This window comes from Ambystoma mexicanum, chromosome 11 (genome assembly GCF_040938575.1).
Source record: "Ambystoma mexicanum isolate Mex_15411 chromosome 11, UKY_AmexF1_1, whole genome shotgun sequence".
In the NCBI taxonomy this organism is placed as follows: Eukaryota; Metazoa; Chordata; class Amphibia; order Caudata; family Ambystomatidae; genus Ambystoma; species Ambystoma mexicanum.
Genome location: NC_090934.1, coordinates 1,008,270,152 through 1,008,295,556, shown reverse-complemented (window position 1 = coordinate 1,008,295,556; position 25,405 = coordinate 1,008,270,152). Strand labels below are relative to the sequence as shown.

General features: G+C 48.5%; 1 protein-coding gene across 3 annotated transcripts in view; it reads right to left on the bottom strand.

Moving 5' to 3' along the window:
* The window catches only part of MORF4L1 (mortality factor 4 like 1), a 601,305-nt gene that overhangs the window by 263,695 nt on the left and 312,205 nt on the right, over nucleotides 1-25,405 (bottom strand). For all 3 annotated transcript variants that reach the window (XM_069624205.1, XM_069624206.1, XM_069624207.1), the window contains one exon: nucleotides 5,351-5,439. In XM_069624205.1, the coding sequence (XP_069480306.1) occupies nucleotides 5,351-5,439 (89 nt within the window). The remainder of the gene's footprint in view (nucleotides 1-5,350; nucleotides 5,440-25,405) is intronic.

Genomic DNA, 25,405 nt, shown 5'->3' with positions numbered 1-25,405 from the left:
GACGGGGACTGGAGGAAATGCGTACAGCAGTGGGAATGGCCACTCAACCACAAACGCATCTTCTAAGGCTCCTTTTGGAGGAAATTCCCACAAGCAGAACCTCTCACACTTCCGGTTGGCACTGGAGGCGAAGAGATCCACTTGAGGGGTCCCCCAAAGGGCGAAGATCTCCAGGAGAATCTCCTGAGCCAACTCCCACTCGTGGGAGATCGCACTCTGCCTGCTCAGAGCGTCCGCAGTCTCGTTTGTCTCCGGTCAGATGAACTGCCGAGATCGAAACGTCCTGCTGGATTACCCAGAACCAGAGCTGCATCGCCTCCCTGCACAGAGGAAGTGACCCCCCCGCCCCCCTTTTTGTTGAGGTAGTGCATGGCCACCGTGTTGCCCGCCAGGATCAGGACATTCTTTCCTCGCACAGTCGGCAGAAAAGCCTTCAGGGCTAGCCTGACGGCCGTCAGCTACAACAGATTGATATGGAGTCTGGACTCCGACAGAGACCAACGACCGCTGACTGTCAACTCGTTGGCATGAGATCCGCATCCCTCACGGGATGGATCCGTCACGATCGTCACCTCCGACCAGTGTAGCCAAAACAGAGCCCCCCTCATCAGATTGCCTTCATCGGCCCACCACAGAAGGTCCTGGGCGACCGAGGACGGCACGTGAACAGGGTCCGACATCCTGCTGGAGGACTGAGACCAAAGGAGCCTGAGTGGCCATTGCAAAGATCTCATCCGCAACCTGGCCTCCGGCACCAGAAGAATGCAGGATGCCATGAGCCCGAGCAATCTCAAGAACTCTAACGCTGGGAGACTCTGGGCAAGCTGAAACTTGTGCACCATCTGCTGAATGTGATGAGCCCTCACCTGGGGAGGAAAACACTGCCCCAGGGACGTGTCAAGCACTGCTCCGATGTATTGGAGCCTCTGAGTTGGTGTCAAATGGGACTTCTTTAAGTTGAGGGAGAAGCCCAGCTTGTGGAGGGAGTGGCAGGTGACTGACAAATGATCCAGGACTTGCTCGGGAGAGCGCACTCTATCAACCAATCGTCCAGGTAGGGGTAGACGTGAATCCCCCCTTTCCTGAGGTGCGCTGCCACCACTACCATGAGCTTGGTGAAGACCCTCGGGGCGGAGGTCAATCCGAACGGCAGGACCCGAAACTGAAAGTGTGAGTCGCCAACCGCGAACCTCAGGTACTTGTGCTTTGGATGCATCGGCACATGAAAATAAGCGTCCTTGAGGTCGAGAGACACCAACCAGTCCTGAAGTTGAAGGGCCTGGAGGACTTGAGAGTAACCATCTTGAACTTGTCCTTCCTGAGGAGTTTGTTCAAACCGCGCAAGTCCATGATGGGTCTCAATCCCTTTTTTCTTGGAAATCAAAAAATAAGGGGAATACCATCCCTTGTTCCTCTCCGCTACAGGCACCAGTTCTATGGCGCCTTTCTCCAGTAGGGAATGAATTTCCTGCGCAAGGAGCAGATCCGAACTCTTGAGAGATTCCCCGGTGGATTGTCTTGAGGCCTCTGCCGGAAACGAAGACAGTAGCCGTGGGTTATGATCTCCAGAACCCACACATCTGAAGTAATGGCGCGACACTCTGCAAGATGCTGCGCCAGCCTTCCCCCAACCGGCGAACCATGGTACATGGACTCATGACAGCTGAAGCGGCTGCGGCGTTGCCTGAGGGCAAAGAGGCAACAGCACAAGCGGCCTTGGCACCTAGAGTACCTTGTTTTCCACCTCTGGCACTCCTACTGTGGCCCCTTTGACTGGCAGCTCCTCTCGCTTTAACCAAAGGATAAGTAATAACGAAAGGAACCTCCCCTCCATTGCTGTCCCCGAAAAGGTGGAGGTTGTCGAACTGCAGCGCCCAAAGACTTCGCTGCAGCTTTTGAGGTCTGCAACCTCTCAAGGCTCTCGTCAGCCTTGTTGCCAAAAAGATGTTCCCCGTCGAAGGGCATGTTGAGGAGCTGGGCCTGCACATCAGAAGCAAACCCCGACTTCCGCAACCACGCAAACCTGCGAATCACGGTGCTCGCCACCATGGACATGCTGACGCAATCTGCCATGTCCAAACCCGACTGAACGGCCTCACATGGCATCCTCTCCATCCTGAGCCATGGCAAGGAAACCATCCTATTTCATCCCCTTCGGGAATATGTTCAGCCGCTAAGGAAACAGTTCCACAGAGTGTGCGTGAAACGTGACAAGGCACATACGGAGTTGGCCGCCTGAAGCGCCATACCCCCTCAAGAAAACACTTTCTTCGCCCAGCCGTCAAAACGCTTGTCGTCCCTATCTTGGGGATGGTTACAACGCCTGCTTTGCCGGGGCCGTTGCCGCCTGCACCAAACTCTCTGAAGTGGGGTGCTTGGACAAGTAGCAGGCGTCACTACTGGCAGGGCGGTATTTCCGCGGCAAAGACTTGCCCACTGCCGGGAGACACTCCGGAGCAGTCCAAGCCGCCACCACCCTCCTCTGTACAGCCATATGAAACGGCAGTACCGGGTCAGTTGGTGGACCAAGGTCGAGGATATCCGTAAGGTCATCCTGAAGATACTCCCCTGGGGGAGCAGACCATCCCAAGTACTCAGTGACCCTCGACATAAGGCGCCGGTATGAGGAGTCGGCATCGGTGCCAGGCTCAGGCCTACAAAACACCTCCGGAGAGGTGTCCAGCCCACTAGCATCGGGCAGGGACTGCCTCAGGTCCTCAAATTGGCTATGGCCCGAAAGAATCTCGTCTAGCACCGTATTAGGAACCATGCCATCAGAGCCCTCATCCACCTCGGAAATAAACTCAAGATGGCGGTAAGAAGGCACAGAATGTGAACCAAAGCTATGCTTGACCTTGGCCAGAGCCTTTCTAGGGGGTTCCACCGAGCCTCGGGGTACCCCCGCCGACACAGCCTCGAAATGCGTCGAGGGCATCGAGTGATCGGCATCGAACGCGGCGCCGACAGCATCGATTGCGTCGACACAGGCCTCGAGGCCGGAGCCCTGAGCGTGTCCTTCGTCAGCCTGGGCGCCGACTACTTCTTCAGAGGCGGTGCCTCGAAAGAGTCAGTCGACGACCTCGGCGCCACCCACGTCAACGTCGTCCTCGAAGACATCACAGGTTCACAAGGTCTCGAGTGCGTCGAGGACCGGGTCCTGGACCGGGCATGACGAGAACGATTCCCCTTGTCCGAGCGGGACCTCTCCCACGAATCGTGCCGAACACCCGAGCCCGAAGGCGTGCGAGCAGTGTGAAGTGTGCGAGGACGGGGAAGGCGACCGATGACGGTGCTTCCGGGAGTGTCTCGAAGAGGCAGAGGAGTGGCGGGACAGACTCTGGGACCGAGACCCCACTGGACTTCCGACGACGACGAGGAGAGTCGTCTCTCGAATCGTCAGTCGAAAGCCCCGCAGACCTCTACTTCCGTGGCTTAGACACCTTACCTACCGATAACTTCTTGCGCTCCCGCAAGGCTTTAGACATGAGCGACTGGCAGTCGACACAGTCATCAGTGTCATGGGCCTCCCCGAGGCACCAGAGGCAGGCATCGTGCGAGTCTGTAACCGACATCTTGGACCCACAGTCCCCGCACTTATTAAATCCCGGACGCGGGGTGGAAGACGAGGTAGACATCATTCACGAAGAAGAAACTTCACAAAACGAACAGGTTCGAAGAACCGAGAAACAAACTCCAAAGAGTCGAGGCGCGCCGAGTTTCCCGAAGCGAACACTTTCGCGGAAAAAACGGAACTGAGGCTATGGGCGTTGTGCGTCCTACTTATAACATCCAGCGACGTAGGCCGTCGGTCCTCGAGGGCAGCATATCGACGTCATTGACGCCGAAAGATTTTCCAAAGCAGCACAGCTGTGGGGATTACTGTCATAGATATGGAATACGTCGGAGGACCCAATCCCTTCGAAATAGACTATACAAGTGCCAAGCAGTTTTGCCTTCAAAGCAAAACTTTTACTGAGAATTCCCAGCCTAACAGGGAATAATCACGAGCATGTGAATCCATGAAAGATCCAAGGCTGGACAAGTAACTGGACCCTGCAGATTCAGGAACCACTGAAGTGATTGCTGAAGAAATCAGAGTGGGGGAGGGTGCTTTTGCATATCTATTCCTTATCACTCCTGCCATAAGATTATGAGCGTAAAGTCCCAAGAACAACTCTTCCTTGCCTTGCTAAGATTGGTGGTGGGCTGATCAAGGATCTCTCCCTAAGCAGCCCCCCGCTAGAGTGGTGGGATTGGGAGGGACCTGTAACAATTACTTAAACCTTGCTTTTATAATTCTGATACACTTGCCTGCAACCATTGACTTTGGCAATCCGGGAGCCAATCACATAGTAAACCCTCCTGTAAAGTGAATCTTGAGGAACCAGTGAATTTTAGGTACTGGGCCACCATTTCTAGCAGGGTTGGGCTTAATTGGGATCCTTAATGTAGGTTTTCCTGTGTGTATTCTGTTTCCTAACAATTTACCTGTCTACAACTGGTTCTAAATTGCCATTTGCTCAGTTATTCACTTGCTTTACCATAAACCGTTAAAGTGTCGCCCTTACCATGGTCTAATATTTACAGTAGTAAAGCTAAAGTGCTGGTGTTAGTAGAAGCCCCAAACAGTGAATATGTATACTAGTGTGACAATGCATACCTGGGTTTTCATTGCAGCGAGTATTCAATCATTTTTATACGCCTTCAGTCTAACTTGTATTGGAGTGCTGTGTCTCATTGTAGCCCTAGACCACTCACACCTACACCTTCCCAAGTCTAACCTTTGCTACTCCGATATACTACATTGATGTTTTAGCTAGACATCAGTGTCCCTCCCTGTGCTCTATAATAAAGTGGTCTCTAAGAACCTGCCACAGGGTTGATTCTGAAAATCGATCTTATGCAGCTACTCCAAAAATACAAGGGCAGTGGCCTAAGCACTACGAGATTAAGTACAAAAAAGCCCATTGCTGCATATCTAGGAGAAATCCTGGAATTAAACAATTCTGGCTTGCTTCTTGGTGCATGTGAGTGCAGCCTTGCAAACAAGCAAGAGAAACGTAATGAGTACTGCAGTTACTTCATGAGTAGTTTAGAACTCAGATCCATCCCCCCCCATGCACCGAACAGCATTTGCTTGACTCGGTTCGGCCTTTGCGGCCTATACAGTATATGAAGTTCATACTTCGCTCACACATGCCCTTCATGCTCCAAACTTTAGTAATCACTCTTGCAGCAAAGGGTCTGATTCAGCTTCACAAATTAAATAGTCATCCTGGACAGTTCAGAAACCATGCACTCACACCAATCACCCTCAATTAGCAAGGAGGCAGAGTACAGAGGTACTTACATTTTCCACACTGGGGTCTACTCTGGCTCTCTTTTTGCGTGGTGGTTGAGGAGCCTCACTGGTACTGCTGCCTTCCCCAGTGCCAGGAGCTGTGGGTCAAAAGGAAATTAGTACACATACATGCATTATGGCTATTTCTACCCCACCTGTGAAGACAAGGAAGTGTGAAGAAGTGTCACTGGAACTTTTCTCTGCATTATTTGCGCTTTACATTGTAAAATTCCAATTTGTGCGTCAGTGCTCTGCCGTATTCTCACAGCAGCAAGTGACCTTTTACAAAAAAGGTACAAGGCAATAAGGAGAGGGTTTTTAGAAGTGTGGTAGTTACCAGAGTAAAGAACGTATAGTGCAAGAGTAAGAACTTTAGTCCTAAGGAAAGTCGAACAAGAAACAAGCCCCTAAAGTTTAATTGAGCCCCGCTGCATCATCCACAGAGTTGGACTGACTTTTAGGGTCGCTACGTGGCGTTTATGGCTTCACTCAGTTTGGAGTGCACTGGTCAGTCCCTATGGTTACCACTGCAAGGAGAACTGGTTAGGAACGATTTTGTTTACTGCACTTCCCTTAGATTGACTTCAATGGACCCCTCCCAAACAACAATCTATTTGCTAGGGCTTGAACCTGTATGGACTTGGAAGCATGTACATTCTTTTGCTTTACTTCCCCTTGATCAACTCTCCTATTGTGGGGGCACTGGTCAGCCCATCTAGTGCGGGGGACTGTCCCCCTCTATTTGAGGTTTCTGTATTGTTTTACAGTAGCAAACATCGCCCTGCAACAAAGAGTTGCAGAGATACTATGTATTCCTTTTTCAGTGGTAACATTTCCATACATTTTTTATATGGCTGGGCTGGTGGCAGCGGATTAAGTTCTGCAGTTATTACTTCAGCACTGAAATTCAGAAATATTTGTTGTGCAGCTTTACCCTCATTGACACCAATGAAATTCCCAACCCTTTCACAAACATTCTAGTCAGATGTCTGGTGTGAGGCTGCAGTCCCAATCCTCATCCAAATCAGGGAATTGCCTGTTGCTCAGCAGAAGTGGGGCAAAAGGCTATCCAGGATTCAACAGCCTTCCCAAGTTTGAATGTTCTGGATCCTTAACCAGGAGTGGGCTGGAGCAGCCCACAGTAGCCTGAACTTGGAATAAATGTTGAGTGCTGCAGCTGTTGCCCAGATTGCTGTTTTGAGCCAAGACCTTAAGAAGAGACGCAAAAACTGCTGTTGAAGGCAACGAGCATTGTCTCAAGCCAAGTCCCGGTGAAGCCCTGCATCCCACAAGACCCTTGGGCTGAGGGGCCGGCCCAGCAATAACCCTGCATATGTGATCTATACGCAAACACATGGAAATACACATGTATGGAAATCATTACCAGTAATCTTTACATGGATTGTATCTGCTTGCAATCCCATGCTTTTCATATGCAGCCATATAGTCGGCGGTGCAGAATATTACATCTTGTTTTTTTAATTCAAAAAGTAGTCAAACAGGCATACCCCTTACACCATCCCCATCCTATATGTACTGGTACCCAAGTTCCCTCAAACGTAGACATCCACTGATTGTTTTCTGACATGGTATATGCAGTAGAGAAGTTGGATGTGTTCCTCTATTCCCCCCACCCCACTTCGCTCCTAAGTGGGGAGGATAGGCAGGCGCATGTGATTCCAAGCACATATAAGACACAGAAAGAAGATTACTGGTAAGTAATGTTTGCCTTCTGAGGTTAGTGAATCTGCTTATATTCACATGCTTTGCATAGCAAGCAGTACCCACTAACGGAGGGTGAGCAGAATTTACAGTTGCAAATAACAAATTACTTACCTGTGCTAACATTCTTTCAACGGGATGTTCCTCAAGCGTATTCCTCATCTTTCTAGGCTGCCTTTCATTCTATTAATCATCCGAGCAGGTCACAGCTTTTAGAGCTCCAGGGACAGTTAATCTTTAAAATCCCTAGTATCCTAAACTTTAAGAAGTTATCCATTGGCTAAGATCCAGGGAAGCAGGGAGAGACTATAATACCATCACTTGAAAGAAGAGACGTCAATTCAGCAATGTTCGTTGTATGCAGTACCCTTGGGGACCACTATACACAACAGGACTACAGGTGTAAACAAACCAACCTTTGAAATAAGTCTGTACTACACAGTAGTTTTTGTAGCGTTGCTGAGCAGCCAGGCTTTTCTCAAGAGGGGAATGTGAGCTGTAATGATGTTACACAGAGGTCTACAATAACAAGTATTTAAATAGGCTTACACTCAAGCTTTCTTGGTAAAACATTTATTAATTTCAGTCAGTTATAAAACATTCACTAGAAGGAGGCAATATGTATCACACACAAATATACTTCAGTACCTACATTGTATTTTTCGGAGTCATTTAAACTACTATGAAGGAGAAGCAAAATGGCAGAGTACTTTGAAGTAGGAACAAAACGGCATAGGTGAATAAAAAGATCACAATTATTCTTAGACAGTGCAAATGTTTTGAGTTCACCAGAGCAGTCGATTCAATGCAATAGGTTAGGCCAAAGTCAAAGGGCTAAAGTCTTGTACAGGATAAAGCAGTTCTGGAAGTTAAAAGGAAAAGTCTTTGCAAAAGTTAGTTTGTAAAAGAAAGAATCATGTTGGGTCACAAGCTGCTTAGGCCTGCAAGTTGGGAAACTTTCAAGCACTTTCACTGCGAGAGGCAAAGTACTCTCAGTCTCGTTTCACAGTACCTTACAAATGAAGAAAAAGGTGCAGCTGAAGACTTCTGTTCCTGCAGATCTCGCTGTTCCTGAGCCTCAGTCGTGGGGACACGAGGGAGGACGCAGGGGGACTCCTGCACTGCACTGGTCAAAAAGCTGGCAAATCTACAATTCCGATAGCTGTAGTCAAGCACACAAACTGGTGTCCTTCCCCCTGGTTATTCAGTGTTCTGCAGCACTCCGAGGAAAATATAACCAGCTCCGAGATTGGTATCCAGGTGGCTTAGTGTTGAGTTGCTTGGTCCCACCAACTGTAAAGAGTCGTCCTTACAGGGGCTTCTCTGTCGAGGTGAACTTGGTGATTCGAACCTGCAGCAGGGCTTCACCGGGCAAACCAACGGTCTAGGAGTTGCAGCAGCCGTCCTCTTCAAGCTTGTCTTTGGTTCTTTCATTCCAGGGGTCGACTCTGCCTTCCAGGCCAAGAGACTCCCCTTTTATTCAGTTCTCTCCCATTCATTCCAGCCTAGCTGTCACTCACCCAGCAGGGTGGCTGTCCTTGCCGGACAGCCAGCCAGCCGATCACGACAGAGTGCATTTGGGTCTCCCAGGAAACTAAGCAAAGGGAGTTTCGGGCACCTCCCTCACTTCCTGCCGACCCCAGACACAGGCGCCAGAGGAGGTCTTCAGTCCTGAAGCCGGCCAAAGGCGAAGGAACAAAGGGACCAAACCTGGTTTGGCACGCAGAGAAACTCTAGAAGAGTTTCTAGACAGGGGATACTACGTAATCCCTCCAGCACTCTATTGTAAGATAAGGTGTGCTGGGTCTAGGAATTCAAAAAAAGACTAGTAAAGTAAATTTCACTTTACTTTCTCTTGGAAACAGTAGTTTATCCCAAAGAAGGTATTTAAACCTTGGGACAGCCTAAAAGGCTTCCATGTGTCACTGCACTGAGGGTGCTGTGCGACAAATAAAAAGATGCCTATGGAGTTTAGACTCCATAACCAAATGAAACAAGAGTAAAATACACATCAAAATACGAGAGAGTGGGGAAAAAAGGCTCACACTCTCCTGGTAAAAAATCAAGTCCTCAAAATCCAGCAAAGTTGCTGGGGGACTCTAAGGCGAAGGGAATTAGCACATTTAAGAGAATTCTACCCAACAAGCAACTACGGAAGAAGGAAGCCAAGTGAACGTTTATTTTCAGTTTTCCAGTTTGACAGTGAAAAGTATTCCGTTTTTGTATTTAATCGATCTTCTAAGAAGGGGAATAGAAAAGAGAAGGGGTGAGGCGCGCACTGGTTACCAGCTGCAGAAGGTACACAAAGCTGGGAACTAGAGTGCGTGCCTCACCCCCCCTCTTTTCTAAAGAAGAGGAATAGCAAGTGTAATTCTTGAATGTTAAAACAACTTGATATAAATAGTTGTAATGTTATCCGGCACAGAGTGTTAGTTGCAGCATATTATAGCCACGCATTACATTAACCCATGCGAGCGGGTGAAGTGTTGCATCCTTCCCTCTGACTAACGCACTAATCGGAAGAAATTCACATTAAGCTTTCTAACATTTAATAGCTTGTGTAGTTATTTTTACCATTGCAGTAAAAGTGAGGGTTTCTAACAGGCAAAATGTTAAAGGAAGGGACATAACGTGTTGAAGAGCACGCGCATGTCGCCTCATTTTATTAACCAGAATACAGTAGCGTTCATCCGTCAGTTTCAAAGAATTACGCAGCTAACTGAACGCGGCCACAACAAGGAAGTCATTTCATCTACGCAGCAGCTGGTGAAAGTAATTTAGTTTAAAAAGTGTAAAACGAACTCGCGCAGAGGCGCACAACGTTCTACAGCACAGTTTAGTATGCAGTGACTTTGTTTTCGCCGAGGTAAGAGACACGATGCCTCAATGAAATACTTTTCAAGGAAGAGTGTTGCTAGTTTAAATATTTAACGTAAGGATCAGAAGCAGACGAAGCAAAATAGCATTGATTTAGAGACATAGGCTTTAAAGAAGCATTTCTAAATTGAACATTTTGAAAAAACTGAATGCAGTTTCATACAGGGCAGCAGTTAATGTTGAAGACTTAATAGAGAACTAGCACTACTCCAAATCTTCAGCATTTAAAAGGGCCTCTCAGCTGGGGCACCAAGATGGCTGCCGTGTAGGAGAGACGTACTCGATCGCTCTGTCCGAAGAAAATGCTCTGAAAGGTAAAAAGAGTACCTGCGGAGGTCTTCGCCCCCTTCAAAAGGAGCCCGGAGCATAGAATGTATGCATCGTGCACCTCTAGAGCAGTGAGGGGCCATTTGGTGAAGTGTGCGCGCCGTCTGAAGTCTGCGGCCTGTCCTGCAAGTTGTCCTGGCTGGTCGTGCTCATCCCGAGGCCCGCGAAGGCTCACATCTGCTGGCAGTGACCCTCCCTCCTGCCCCCCCCACCCTCCAAACCAGAGGAATTGCGGGTGCGTCCGTGCTGGGGACGGACCAGTGGCGGCATTGGGAGGCTCCGGAGAGGAAGCACGGACGCCTCCTCCTGCGTTGGCTTACCTCTGGACCCAACGACTGCAGCCTGTCCCGCGTACAGACCCAGGCCCATTCCAGACTTTGCGGTGGTTGAGCTGGGACAGAGCAGACCCCCATCGGCTGGCGGCGCCTCCCCTCTCGCCCCCCGCCACCTGAACTGGGGGGAACGGCAAATGCGGGTGCCTCTGTGCACGGGACGGCCCCCCACCTGGAGGCTGAGAGGCGGCGGGAGGCTCTGGAGAGCAAGCACGGACGCCTCCTCCTGCGCCTGCTGCCCATCAGACCCGGAGGGGTGCTGTGACAAAGGTACGGAGCCTCCCGGGGAGGGGGCGATTTTTGGAGGGGCACAGAGTTGGCTGGCTGCCATCATCAAGGGGGGGGCTCAGAAGCCTGGGGGCCCTCACCATTAAACCTGGAGGCGCTATCAACAGTCCAGGAAGGGGGTGCATCTGTGCTACAAGATCCAAATTGTGTGGGCGAGGGGGGGGCGAGGTGCGAGGCCCTGTGGCCCTCGCGGGTTCCTTCCCCCTCTCCTCCCCATTCAAGGAGCATGTTCGGAGCTGGCGCGCGTGAAGTGAAGATTGTAGCCCCCTGAATATATAAGTGTATGGCATTAAACGGCACATCACAAAGTTCGCAACTGAGCCTTGGTCACTTCACCCCACTTGAAGGACATCTGGCATTGGTCTGACCCGACCCTGGTGATATTGCAACTCACCTAACTGAGCTGGGGGTTAACTGCGAGGGACGTTTGGTAATTAGAACACGGAAGCAGAGGACATATTGAGCACACCAAACTAGGGATCTTCGCTGGATATCCCTAATCAGGAAATTTGCAAAGGAAACGCAAGGGGGTATCTGCCTGAAGCAATCAAAGAAACCAACCCGCACAACTGCTGCCCCTCTCAAGTGTTAAACAGGTGCAATCTGGGAGGGGCTGATGCCAGGTGCAAGTTCCAGAAGGGCCCCAAGGAAGTCTAAAGGGGTACAAGCCCAAGGGGAATTCCAGATTGAGAGGTGCTGGAAAAATGAGCAAGTGGAATCAGTCTTAGCGTCTACCACACCTCAGAAGAAGACAGGTACCGGAAAAGTAGGAACGCCGATAGACATGGCCTCGGATAAGGAGGAAATATTGGCCACCCTGAAGGGAATGGAATCAAGAATGACGAGCACATTCCAGAATCAGATTGGCCAACTGAAAGATGAGCTGAAGCTGGCATTACAAGACATCAAGAAGGAAATTAATGATCTTGGGGAGAGAGTAGATATGGTGGAACATGGCCTCTCTTCTGTAGCAGAGGATACTAAACAGAATAGTGTATTGCTGGAACAATTGGCTAGAGCCACAACCAATCTGGAAATACAGGCAGAGGACCTAGAAAATAGATCCCGCAGATCGAACATTAAGAGTGAAAGGCCTGCCCGAGAAAGTTCTAGATGTGGACCTCCACACCACGCTTCAACAATATTTCAGCAGTCTCTTGAAGGATTAACTCCCCTCCTCCCCCCGGAAGAGATTTGCTTCGACAGAATACACCGAATTGGCCCGCGGAGAAAAGAACCGGGACTCAGGTCTAGGGATGTACTGGTCGCCTGCACTAGTTTTCCCAAGAAAGAAGAAATTCTGAAAAATGCCAGAACACAAACTGAACTTACAATTAATTGTAACAGGGTGCAACTCTATCAGGATCTGGCCCTCTCGACCCTACATAAGAGAAGGCTGATGAGACCGGTGACGAAAGAACTGACAGCCAGGCACTTAAAATATCAATGGGCATATTCCTTTGGTCTTGTCTTCGAGTTGGGAGGAAGATCCCATCGTATCACCACATGCGAGGAGGGAATGTCTATATTGCAGTTGGAAGAGAATACGGAAACAATCAGTGGGAAGGGTTCATGGAGAAGTCGGCGAGAAAGGCCCAAGGGAATGGCTCCACCGTGGCTTCTTGTCCAAGCACAATCTGAACTACAAGAACTGACAGATCGGATGGCAGGCGAATGTATACCTCTCGGAACTGCTAGCAGAGGAGCAAGTGTAAGACTGCATAAAATATACCTACAGGAGAGGATGAAGAGCGACGGAGAGGCAATTTTGGATCTTTATGCTGGATGAGTTTGAGTCCAGGCGAAAAAGAATGTTTGGAAGGAGGAAGGCCTATGAGCTGGATCTAGAATCAAGCACAGGCCCATGGGATCCTAACCAAACAGGAGGGAGGGATGGGGAAAGGGTAAGGGGGTGGGGGGGGGAGAGGATTAGGGTGGGTCTGTGGAAACCTGGGAATGTTAGAGGGGATAACATCTCATTCTGGCCCTGACTACAATGCTGGACTAGGGAGACTGGTGGGTTTATAAGGGAAAACAAGTACCCAGGGATACGGAAAACATGTCTGAGCGGCAGAATTTACAGGGCATAACAATGAATGAATTGGTAATCTTATCCCTCAATGAGCAGGGATTACATGATGGACCCTTTGCTAGATAAAACTTTACCACCAACATTGGCAGATGGCAAGACCAGACAGGCATTAGACAAACTTTTCCGAGATCTAGATGTGATCGAGACCTGGAGATTCTTCCATGAAACAGATAGCGAATACACCCACTTCTCACAAGTGCATCGGGGATATTCTAGAATTGATATGATCTTAGTATCTTCCACTATGATCCCGCAGATAACGAAAGTCGAGATAGGAGTACAATATCTGACAGATCACGCACCAGTAATAATTTACATCAATATGGGGGAAGCTAAAATGCAGAAGGTAAGGCGTTGGACACTAAATGATCTCATTTTGAAAGACATTGCCCTTAGAGCCCACATAGAGGAGTCGATTCTCAATTATTTCCAGGAAAATGACAGGGAGGAGACAGACTTTAGAACGGTTTGGGATGCCGGTAAGGCGGGGAATTTATCTCGCGGGCAGTATTATACAAGAAGGAACGGCACTAATAACACAAAGATTAGAAATGACCTGCGAGAGGTGGAAGCCCAACACAAAAACATTCACAAAAATCGCTGAGAGCGCATAAAAAAATTAGAGCACAACTGGAGGCCCATACAGCAGATAGAGTGGCACGATCCCTCCTACGTACCAGACAGTCCTATTATGTCCATGGGGGAAAAGCAAATACATTATTAGCCGCCAAGCTCCAAAAACAAAAGTCCCACAATTATATAGCAAAGCTAAGGGGAGAACAAGGAGAACTGTGTTCGTGGGAACACGGAAAAATGCAGATAATGACAAATTATCATTCAAAGCTATTAAAACAAGAGGATCTTTTTCCCCAAACCCAAGAACAGTATATGGCTGGGATAGTCCTTCCCCGACTTGTAGCAGAGTAAAACCAGATATTGGAGTCGGAGATAACGGCACAGGGGATGACTGATGCGATCTCGACTCTACCTTTGAATAAAACCCCAGGCCCAGATGGTCTTGGAGGAGGGTTCTATAAGATGTTCCGTGCACAATTGCTGGCCCCACTGGTAAAACTCTTCAATTAGGGTGAAAGGTATAGTAACCCCGGATATGGATAGATCCTTAACCTTACTAATTTCAAAACCAGGAAAGGACCCCTTGGAATGCTCCAACTATCGTCCCATAGCATTGTTAAACTCAGATGCTAAGCTTTATGCCAAAATTGTAGCAGCTAGATTGGGGAAGATCCTCCCACCAATCATACATTCGGATCAGACCGGAAATATAATGGGCAGACGCACCCAAGATAACGTGTGCCGCGTTATAGATATCATTGAGCTAGGTACCCAAACAAATCAACGCTTCTCATTGGCAGCCTTAGATGCCAGGAGAGCATTTGATCGCTTAGACTAAGTACCTGAGACTGGTATTGGAGATGTTCGGATGCGGGCCCCAATTTATTAATATGGTAATGGGAAATTTTCAGATCCCCCTCGACAAATCTTCTTGTTAATGGGCAAACATCTGAACAAATTAGGATAGAAAGACAGCGCTGCCCCCTCTCCCCATTAATATTTGCCATGACAATGAAACCATTTGCAGCACATATTAGACAGGATGACTGTATTGGGGGGTTAGATGTGGCGATATACACCATAAAATTGCGTTAGACGCAGATGATCTTATGCTCTTCATTTCCAATACCAGGGGCACTTTGCCAAAGATAATTCAAAAATTACATGATTTTGCGGGGGTATCCGGGTTCCACATAAAGAGCAATCCAAAGCCTTGAACATTACTGAATGCCCGGGAGAGATTTGGGAGGTAGAGAAAGCCTTCTGTTATTCTGGAAAAAAGATTTCCTTGAGTATTTGGGAATCTGTTTAACCCGACCTATACGAAGCAAATATTAAACCATTATGGAAGCAGTTGCAGGAGGATGTCCGCTGTTGGGACAAACAGGAATGGTCTTGGTTTGCCCAAATAACAGCTGTGAAAATGACATTATCCCGTGTGCTATATGCTGTTAGTTCCCTTCCAATTAAGATTCCCCTGCGGGTCTTGAAAGATCTGCAAGCAGCTATTTCGGCCTTTGTATGGAAAGGTAAGAAGCCCAGGGTACAACAGAAACTCATGACGCGCCCCTCCCCCCCACTACTTGGGAGTCTAGGATTGCCGGATATACAAAGATCTGTCTGTCCGGGCGGCACACAGCACCCATGCTGCACTGGGAGGACCCAAATCAAAGTCTGGGTTGGACGCAGATAGGAGACTAAGAACCTGTTAAAACTTTTACGTACCTTTCCACAGCACCACAGACGCGCAAAAGGTCACTTATTAGAATCCACTAAAGTAGCGCTCAATAGTTGGGATGAGGAGCTAGGGAGGAGGAAAATTCTGCAAGTGTTGGGCCCACACTCCCTAGTAGCCTATAATCCGGCTTTCACCCCAGGTCTCCAATCCAAGTTTTGGGAGGGTTGGCCAGCACACGAATCTCTGGTTCTGTCGGACATGTTTCGGGACGGAGAACCACTCTCCTTTGAAGAGTGTAAGCAAAAATTTCAGGTGGGAGAGCCAGAGATTTATTCAGCTAAGACACTGGATCACTCACCAAACTGTAGATCTCTAACAAGCCTTGAATTATTTATACAAGGGGGTGTAACCAAAACGGGAACCTCTAGGCTTTATAAAGTATTGGATAGGGCCCTCCCAGAAGACACCTTGCAATATAAGTCGAATTGGGAAAAAGACATTGAGGCTACCAACCCAGTTGAAGATTGGGTAAGGATATGGGAAAGAGCCCATAAAAGCTCCAGGTGTACGCTTATCAAGGAATCGGCGTATAAAATAGTCTACTGCTGGTACTTACCCCCTCCGCCAGATTGAACAAAATGAATCCCAGATACTCACTGCTCTGCTGGAGGAAATAGGCGACTTCTTTCACATGTGGTGGTCCTGTCCAAAGGCGCAGATATTTTGGAAGGAGGTCCTGGGGCATATTAAAAAGATGACGGGAATTGAGCTTCCTGAAGATCTGAAAGTTCTCTTACTGGGGGCGACAGCAGAGAACAGATATGCCGAAAAGGGGCACAAAGCTACATTAATTACACATCTGCTTTCGGCGGCAAGACTGACCTTAGCCCAAGGGTGGAAAACTGAACAAGGTCCTATAATTGCATGGTGGTCGGTTAAAATATGGGGGGTTCTGGCAATTGAAAAGACTTGTGCTTTACAAACTGGTACTTCCCTTAAATTTTTGTCAATTTGGGAACCATTCTGTGAAATGGTAAAGGGCAAAGAACTGCACTATTTTAGGCCCAGGATACTTAGAAATCCAGACTCTTACTAAAAGAGAAATAAGAAGAAAGTACTCGGATGGACTCACCGGACTTCTCTCAAGAGCAAACAAGATGGGACCTGAATGAGTTGGGGGTGGAGAGGGTAGGGGAGAGGGAGTGGTAGGGGAGGCGGGAGGACGGGGGGATGTTGGTAAAGTTAAAACCCGCGGACCTAGCAGACCCAAGTAAAGCGAATATGCAGATGTAATGATTGTAATGGTAATGTAATGTAATGTAATGTTCTAAGCAATGATTGAAACTTTCTCTGTAGGAGTCTGCGGAATAAATAAACCTTGATTAAAAAAAAGGGGGGCCTATCAGCTAACTAAGCATAGGCAGCAGGTATGAAAGGGAGGTTGGGAAATTTTAAACTGGAGATAAAGGGCTGACAAGTTTGTAATGTATGATTACCTTTTAGGTTATCTTCAGTGCATACCAGTCGTGAGGAAGTCCAGGCCTAGAAGTAACCCTCATTTGTTATTTTCACCAATTGCCCTTTCCTCTTTGGTTTGCCAGCTTGATGGTTGGGTCAGCACGATTGGGGGTCTGGTGAGCAATCGTCACTCCTGCGGGAATTCTGAAGCTGGACCTGACACCAGCGTAAGCTGCAACCGAAAAAATGATCTCAGAGGGTGCCATGCGTCGACTCGAGGCCCCTTGATTGCCTCAGTATGCTCTTGAGCAGGATATCACTGACTGTATATATAGCATGCACTGCACTTGTTACTTCAGTTCTAGTTTTTCTGTCTCTCAAAAAAAACAGTTGCAAGGTCAAAATGACCAGACGATTAAAGTGGTAGATGTAATATACGAAATTCTTCTGAGGGGCAAGATGGGAGGGGCAATGAGGAATACATGGGAGGGTGTTAGGAAGAATTTTCAGTTTCTGTGCAGATTCCCTTTAACCTAAGAGACCCCCAGCACCTTTGCTGGACTCAACTTTCTGAATGAGTGGAACTTTATCTCCCACTCATTCTTTTTTTCTGACTGGGATTTTTATTTTCACTGCTTTATGGAGTCTGGTGAACTCCATATGTTTAATACAGGCATCTGCTTTTTGCATTGCGACACCCAGTACCCCATGTGCAATGTCACTGAAAAGTCCCCTCGACTTCGGTTTATGTTTAATTACACTTTCTTGTGAGATCTACAGTTCCCAAGAATAGTGAGATAGCTTTTATCTTAGTTACTTTCTCTTTTGTGGGTCCAGCCCACACAACCCCATGTGGGGTGCTGGGGTTTTACACTTACTCCTCCCACTTTGTTACAACTCACTTGAATTGTTGGTGGCAGTGGCTACTTTTTAATACGTTTTGTGCAGGTTACTAGTAGGCTGATTTCTCAGCTGCAATATATATATATATATATATATATATATATATATATATATATATATATATATATATATATATATATATATATATATATATATATATATATATATTCAGTTTGTTCTGGGCTTTTCTTCTATCCTTTAGAATCGATTTGAATCCTTTGCAAGTTGCCTTTGCTCTAGTGTCTGGGAAGGTAGGAAATGAGGGAGGAGCACAAAACTACACTGTCCTTGGTCTCTAGGTTTGCCTGGCTGAAACCAGTTCTAACTGGGCGGCTGGCTATCTTGGAGCCGACCAACACCCGGGTGATTTGACAGCTCTGAGAGTGTGAACGACAGATACAGCATAAAAAGCAAGGATTGTTGGACTACAGGCACAGTCTACCACTGGAACAAGGCATCTGAAGCAGAAGATTAGCAGACACGCCAACAGCACCTTTCTAGATCGCAAAAGCACAGGGGAAGCCATGCAGCTGTGCTGGCCCCATTTTGACATCGGCAGAGAAGACATGCCAAGGACGATGTTAGACAATATTGTATGCAGTAACCTTTGGGTGCACTTCAACAACCGTGGCCTCCTGGCAATAGGAACCCAACCTTTGGTATAATTCTCTACTACACAGGTTGGTAGTGAGGTTGAGTAGCCAGGCTCATCTCAAGAGGGGTCAATGTGAGCTGTAGGGGAGTTACACAGAGATTCACAGTATTCAAATAAACTTACACACAAGGTTTCTTGATTAAACAATTATACATTTGTCCGTTAGAATAAGCCTTCTTCAGAAGGGAGCAATATAAAAGCAACACACAAATACACTCCAAAAATACAAACTCAGTTTTCTAAATCAGCAAATACCCATTTGGGATGGCATACAGGCACTACCTACACCCTCACGTGACTTCGATAGTTAGGGTGCTGTTGACATGAATATATCACTATTGCATTTAGAATATTCTTGAGGAGTGGCAAAGAAAGAGTTCAGAATAAAACAAGTATTCACACAGTTATCCTTAAGGAGTACTTTTAAAATAATAACCCCCCCCCCCATGCAAAGTCAGTTAACCCTTTCCTGGAAGGAAGGCAAAACACAAGCAAGAGAGAAGAGTCATTCAGGGAGCCAGGCCAGCCAATGTCAAGTACGAAAAGTCAAGGTGAACTGAAGCACTTCTTGCAGGTAAGTAGAAAGTCTTTCACAATGTTTAAAGAGTCTTTGTAGAATAGAAGAAATCAAAGTAGGGCCACACGCTGATTAGACTTGTGAGGTGGAGAAGCTGCAAGCAACTCTACAAGAGCTACCGAGACAAGTCTCCAACAAGGACAAGCAAGGTAGCACAACAAGAGAAGTTCTCTCAGACCTTACAATACCTTTAGGTTTAAGTAAAGTGGAGCAGAGGACTTCTGTTCCTGTGCAGCTCTGCAGATCCTGGTGTTCCTGGGCCTCAGTCGTGGTGACAAGAGGGTGGAAGTCTGGGGACTCCTGCACTGCAAAGGGACGGTCCACGCTCGCAACCAGCAATCCTCAAACAAGTGGCACTTTGGCGTTTCAGCTCCTCGCGTCTCCCACAAATAGCAATACAGCGGTTCCTGGCTGACAATATGGGCTTTCCTTGCATCTAGGGACCCCGCACTCTGTAGAGGGGCTCAGGCTCGATCAGTCCTGCTTCCTGGGAGCCCAGAGGATCTTCCTGGAGCTCTTGGCCAGCTTAAAAGAAACGCACACAATTAGATGTTCCTCTCCCTAGCTATTCGGTTCCAGCAGCAACTGCAGTGGAATTTCAACCAGCTCCAAGAGGATGTCCAGGTGGTTTACTTTGGAGTTGATAGGTCCCACCGACTCAAAGGGAGAAGTCGTCCTTGCAGGGGCTTCTCTGTCAATACGAATTTGGCGTTTCAGCACAGCAGCAAGGCTTCACCGGGCAAACCAAAGGTCCAGGAGTTGCAGCAGACATCCTCTTAAAGTTCTGCTTCGGATTCCATCGTCCAGTGGTCGACTCTGCCTTCCATGCCAAAATGCCTCGCCTTTTATGCAGGTTTCTCGCATTAATTCCATCCTTGCTGTCAGTCACCCAGCAGGGTGGCTGTCCTTGATGGACAGCCAGCCAATCACTTAAGAGTGCATTCTTGAGTGCAAGCACAGGGTGTTTCGGGCACCTCCGTAGCTTCCTGCCCCGCCCAACACCCTGGAGCCAGAGGTGGGCTTCACTCATGAATCCCAACAAAGGCAAAATGAACAAAAGGACCAAACCTGGTTGGGCGCGCAGAGTAAATCTCAAGAAGGACCTTTCCACAAAGAAATGGTGAAAAAAAGAAGATTGGGCCCATTCATCGAGGAAAGGTTAACACAAATGTTACATGAGAAGCTAGACAAAGGGGATACCAAGTAACCCCTCCAGAACCCTATTGTAGGCTATTGTGTGCTGGGTCTAGAAAGTTAGAAATGTAAATAAAGTCGATTTCACTTTACTGATCTTGGAAACAGTTTATCCAAGAGAAGGTATTTAAACCTTAGGAAATCTGAAAGACTTCCCTGTGCCACTGCACTGAATGTGCAGTGTGACAATGTAAAAGATGAAGCCTATCGAGTTTCAGACTCCACAACCAGAAGAAATACAGATAAAAATCACATTAAAATAACATGAGTGGGGGGAAAAAAGGGTCTCTCTCCCCAAGTTAAAATTCCTAAAAATCCAGCAAAGTTGCTGGGTGTCTCCAAGGTACAGAGGAATTAGCACACTTCTGAGAATTCTCCCTAACAGACGAATTCCTCCCTTAGGCTGATGGAATCAACTAGCCTCAAGACCTTCATTTTGCCCCCCCCTCCCTTCACCTCTCCCCCTTCCGACTTGCTCAGACTTTTTTGAGCTGCAGAATCTCAATATCCAGGCTACCTGGTGTTAGGGAAATTTTAATTTCTGTGCCAATTCCCTTTAACCTCAGAGACCCCCAGCTATTTGCTGGACTCCGGGCTTTTTAATTTTTACTCCCGAGTAAGTGGGACCTTTTTCCTCACTCACTCATGTGTTTATCTGACTGATTTTCTATGTTCCTTACTGTTTTATGGAGTCTGGTAAACTCCATAGGCATCTTTTGCATTGTGACAGCACCTTTTGTGTCGTGCCACCGAGAAGTCCCTTAGACTGCTAATGTTTAATTACATTTTCTTGGGGGAACATACCTTTACCTTATGGGTCCAGCACACAACACCCTATGTCAAGTGCTGGGGGGGTTACATAGTAATTCCTTTAACCGATTCCTCATGTAACATTTTGTTACACTAACCTACTTGAATGGCTGGTGGCAGTGATTTTTTTTTTACACTATCTGGTGACATGTACCTGCAGGCTGACACCTCAGCTGTAGTGCTTCACACAAGAGTGACCATTTTCTCAAAATGGCCCCAATCATCTTTCTTCACCATTTCTTGTTCGTTTCTTCTAGACTTTTAGTCTGTTTGCATCAGGTTCAAGTCCTTTGTGTAGTTTGCCTTTGGCAGGCTTCAGCCCTGAACCCCGGCATGGCTCCAGGTTGTCTGGAAAGGCAGGAAGTGAAGGAGGGGGTCCAAAACGTCCCTGTCCTTTGGCTCTAGGCGTGCCTGAGTTAAACCAATTCCTATTGGCCGGCTGGCTGTCCTTAAAGGACTGCCACCCTTCTGTGTGAATGGGAACCTGCATAAAAAGCAAAGTTTTTGGGACTAAGAGCAGAGCTGACCAGTGAAGGAAAACATCCTAAAATGAGAGAAGAGGCCAGCAGCACCCTCCTGGACAGTGAAGTGCCTGGTGAAGCCCTGCAGCTGTGCTGACCCCGTTTGACAAGGAAGACCCGTAAAGGACTAACTCCCTTAGGCTGGTGGGACCAACTAGCCCTCGAGACAAACTATTTTGGTGCAACCCACCACTTTCAGCGACTTTTCAAGGCTGCAGAAGCCCAATATCCGGGGGTACCGTGACCACTTGTGAGTGCATTGTCGCGAATTCAGCCAGATCTTCGTAGGCATCCAGAGGACCCTACAGAAGCAAGAAATCCACATCTAGAGTGCAGGACTGAGGGAATAAAGGAGATCCTAACCAGAGATTTTTGTTTTTCGTTGGTGCTGAGAAAAAGGCAGCAAAACCACAAGTCCGCTAAATTGATGGAAATCCATTGCTGCAGAGTCCCTCTCTCGAGTGCTGCCGCAGGAGCCCGCCAGACGAACAAGTTACTCTTACCTTGTAACGTTCTTTCGATGGGATGGTCAGACGGCGTATTCCATATCTATGACGGGTAATCACCACAGCTGTGCTGCTTCGGAACATTTTCGCCGCCCTGCGTCGATGATATCGATACGCTGTCCTCGAGGGCCTCCGTCGAGCCGACGTCACCGGATGTTATAAGTAGGACGCACGGCGCCCTGTAGCCTCAGTTGTCATTTTTTCCCCCCAGAACGTGTGGCACCAAACCACTGCCAGTATGACCACAGAAAGCCTTGCGGAATCGTAAGCTGCAATCACATAAGAAATTCTGTAGCGGGGCAGGTAGGGAGGGAGCGATATGGAATATGCTGTCGGACCATCCCATCGAAAGAACGTTACCAGTAAGAGAGTAACTTGGGTTACTCTGGGTCCTCCGACGTATTCCATATCTATGACAGACTCCCAAAGCAGTACCAACGTATGGAGGAGGGAAAAGAATTTAGAATATAGAAATTTAGAATGCCCAATCAAATTGCAGAGTAAAGGACCGCCTTGCCAAAGGCCACATCCAGCCCATGGATAGAATCTAAGGAGTAGTGTCGTACAAAAGTATGGACCGAAGCCCAAGTGGCTGCTTCACAGATGTTACGAATAGTAACACCCCTCTGCAGGGCAGTAGAGGCAGCCATAGCCCTAGTAGAATGGGCCAGTAATCCTACCGGAGGGTCCTTATCCGCCAGGTGGTAACATTCAGAAATTGCCAAGATAATCCATCTAGACAAAGTCTGCTTAGTAACAGCTTGTCCCAAACGCCTTCCAGCGTAACCAATAAAGAGCTGATCGTCCACTCTGACCCAGGACATGCGTGAAATATAGAAACTTAAAGCTCTCCTAGGATACAACCTATGGAGCCTCTCCTCTTCCTTACCAGGATGTGGAGGAGGATAAAATGCCGGAAGAATAACCTTCTGGCTTAAATGAAATTCCGACACCACCTTTGGAAGAAAGGAAGGACGAACTCGAAGGACAACCCTGCCCTTATGAAACACAGTGAAGGGTGGCTTAACTGAAAGTGCCTGCAACTCACTCTGCGAGCGGAAGTGACCGCAACTAAAAACAGTTTTAAGGGTTAACAGCCTCAAAGGACAAGAATGTAAAGGCTCAAACGGAGCTCCCATAAGGAATTTCAGAACAAGGTTCAAATCCCAACCAGGCACCTGGAAAGGTGACGGTGGAAACACATTAGTGAGTCCTTTGAGAAACTGAGAAATTAAAGGAATTTTGAAATAGGAACACTCCTCAGACGAACGCTTAAATATAGACAGCGCCGCCAAGTAACCTTTAACGGTACCTACTTGCAGGCCCCTGTGGGCCAACGAAAGCAAAAAAGACAGAACCACAGGAATGTCACATGAAAAAGGATCCACATGCTTAACCCTGCACCAGTCGCAGAACTTACGGCAACGGCACAGGGACTTCGTTGCCGGCCGTCTGGCCGAAAACACCACCTCCATCACGTCTTCAGGAAGGTCCCAATCATTACACCTCAGCCTTTCAGAAGCCAAGCGTGAAGGATCTGACCTCCGGATAGAGAACCGGACCCCCGCCCCGTGAGAGCAGATCGTCTCGGTAGGGAAGACGACGTGGAGGGCAAATGGACAAGTCAAGAAGGTCCGGGTACCACGTCCTGTGGGCCCAAGCCGGAGCAATGAGGATCATTCGGGAACCAAACCACTCCACCACGAACGCGTCTCCTAAGGCTCCTTTTGGAGGAAATTCCCGCGAGCAGAACCTTTCGCACTTCCGGTTGACACTGGAGGCGAAGAGATGCACTTGAGGGGTCCCCCAAAGGGCGAAGATCTCCAGGAGAATCTCCTGAGCCAACTCTCACTCGTGAGAGATTGCGCTCTGCCTGCTCAGAGCGTCCGCCGTCTCGTTTTCGTCTCTGGCCAGATGAACCGCCGAGAACGAAACTTCCTGCTGGATGGCCCAGAACCAGAGCTGCATCGCCTCCCTGCACAGAGGAAGTGACCCTGTCCCCCTCCCCCCACTTTTGTTGAAGTAGTGCATGGCCACTGTGTTGTCTGTCAGAATCAGGACATTCTTCCCTTGCACAGTCGGCAGAAAAGTCTTCAGGGCAAGCCCGACGGCCCTCAGCTCCAACAGATTCATATGGAGTCCGGACCGCGGACTGTCAACTCGTTGGCATGCGCTCCCCATCCCATGAGGGATGAGTCCGTCACGATCGTTCCCTCCGGTCAGGGAAGCCAAAACGGAGCCCGCCCTCATCAGATTGCCTTCGACGGCCCACCACAGAAGGTCCTGGGCGACCGAGGGCGGCACATGAACGGTGTCCGACATCCTGCCGGAGAACGGACCACTGCATCTTGAGGGCCCATTGCAGAGATCTTATCCGCAACCTGGCCTCTGGCACCAGAAGAATGCAGGATGCCATGAGGCTGAGCAACCTCAAGAATTTGAACGCTGGGAGACTCTGGGCGTGTTGAAATTTGTGCACCAACTGCTGAATGTGACGAACCCTTACCTGGGGAGAAAAACACTGCTCCAGGGACGTGTCGAGCACTGCTCCGATGTACTGGAGCCGCTGGGTTGGCGTCAAATGGGACTTCTTTAATTTGAGGGAGAAGCCCAGCTTGTGAAGTGAGTGGCAGGTGACGGACAGATGATCCAGGAATTGCTCGGGGGAGCGCGACCTGATCAACCAATCGTCCAGGTAGACGTGAATCCCCGTTTCCTGAGATACGCTGCAACCACCACCAGGAGTTTGGTGAAGACCCTCGGGGCGGAGGTGAATCTAAACAGCAGGACCAGAAACTGAAAGTGTGAGTCTCCAACCGCGAACCTCAGGTACTTCTTGTGCTTGGGATGGATCAGCACATGAAAGTAAGCGTCCTTGAGGTCGAGAGACAACAGCCAGTCCTGAGGTTGAAGGGCCTGGAGGACTTGAGAAAGAGTAACCATCTTGAACTTGTCCTTCCTGAGGAGCTTGTTCAAACCGCGCAAGTCCATGATGGGTCTCAATCCCCAGTATTTCTTTGAAATAAAAAAATAAGGGTAATACACCTTGTACCTCTCTTCTACAGGCACCAGTTCTATGGCGCCTTTCTCCAGCAGGGACTGAATTTCCTGCGCAAGGAGCGGATCCGGACACTTCAAAGACAGATTCCCCGGTGGATTGTCGTGAGGCCTCTGTCAGAAAGGAAGACAGTAGCCGTGGGCTATGATCTCCAGAACCCACACATCTGAAGTAATGGCACGCCACTCCACAAGATGCTGCGTCAGCCTTCCCCCAACCGGTGAACCATGGGACATGGCCTCCCGACTGAGCTGAAGCAGCTGCGGCAGTGCCTGAGGGCAAAGAGGCAACTGCCTGAGCAGCCTCGACACCGAGTACCCCGTTTTCCACCTCCGGCACTCCTACAGTGGCCCCTTTGACTCGCAGCTCCTCTCGATTTACTAAAGGATGAGTTAATATCGAAAGGAACCTCCCCGCCATCCCTGTCCCCTAGGACGAAAAGGCAGAGGTTGGCGAACTGCAGCGCTCAATGACTTTGCTGCAGCTTTTG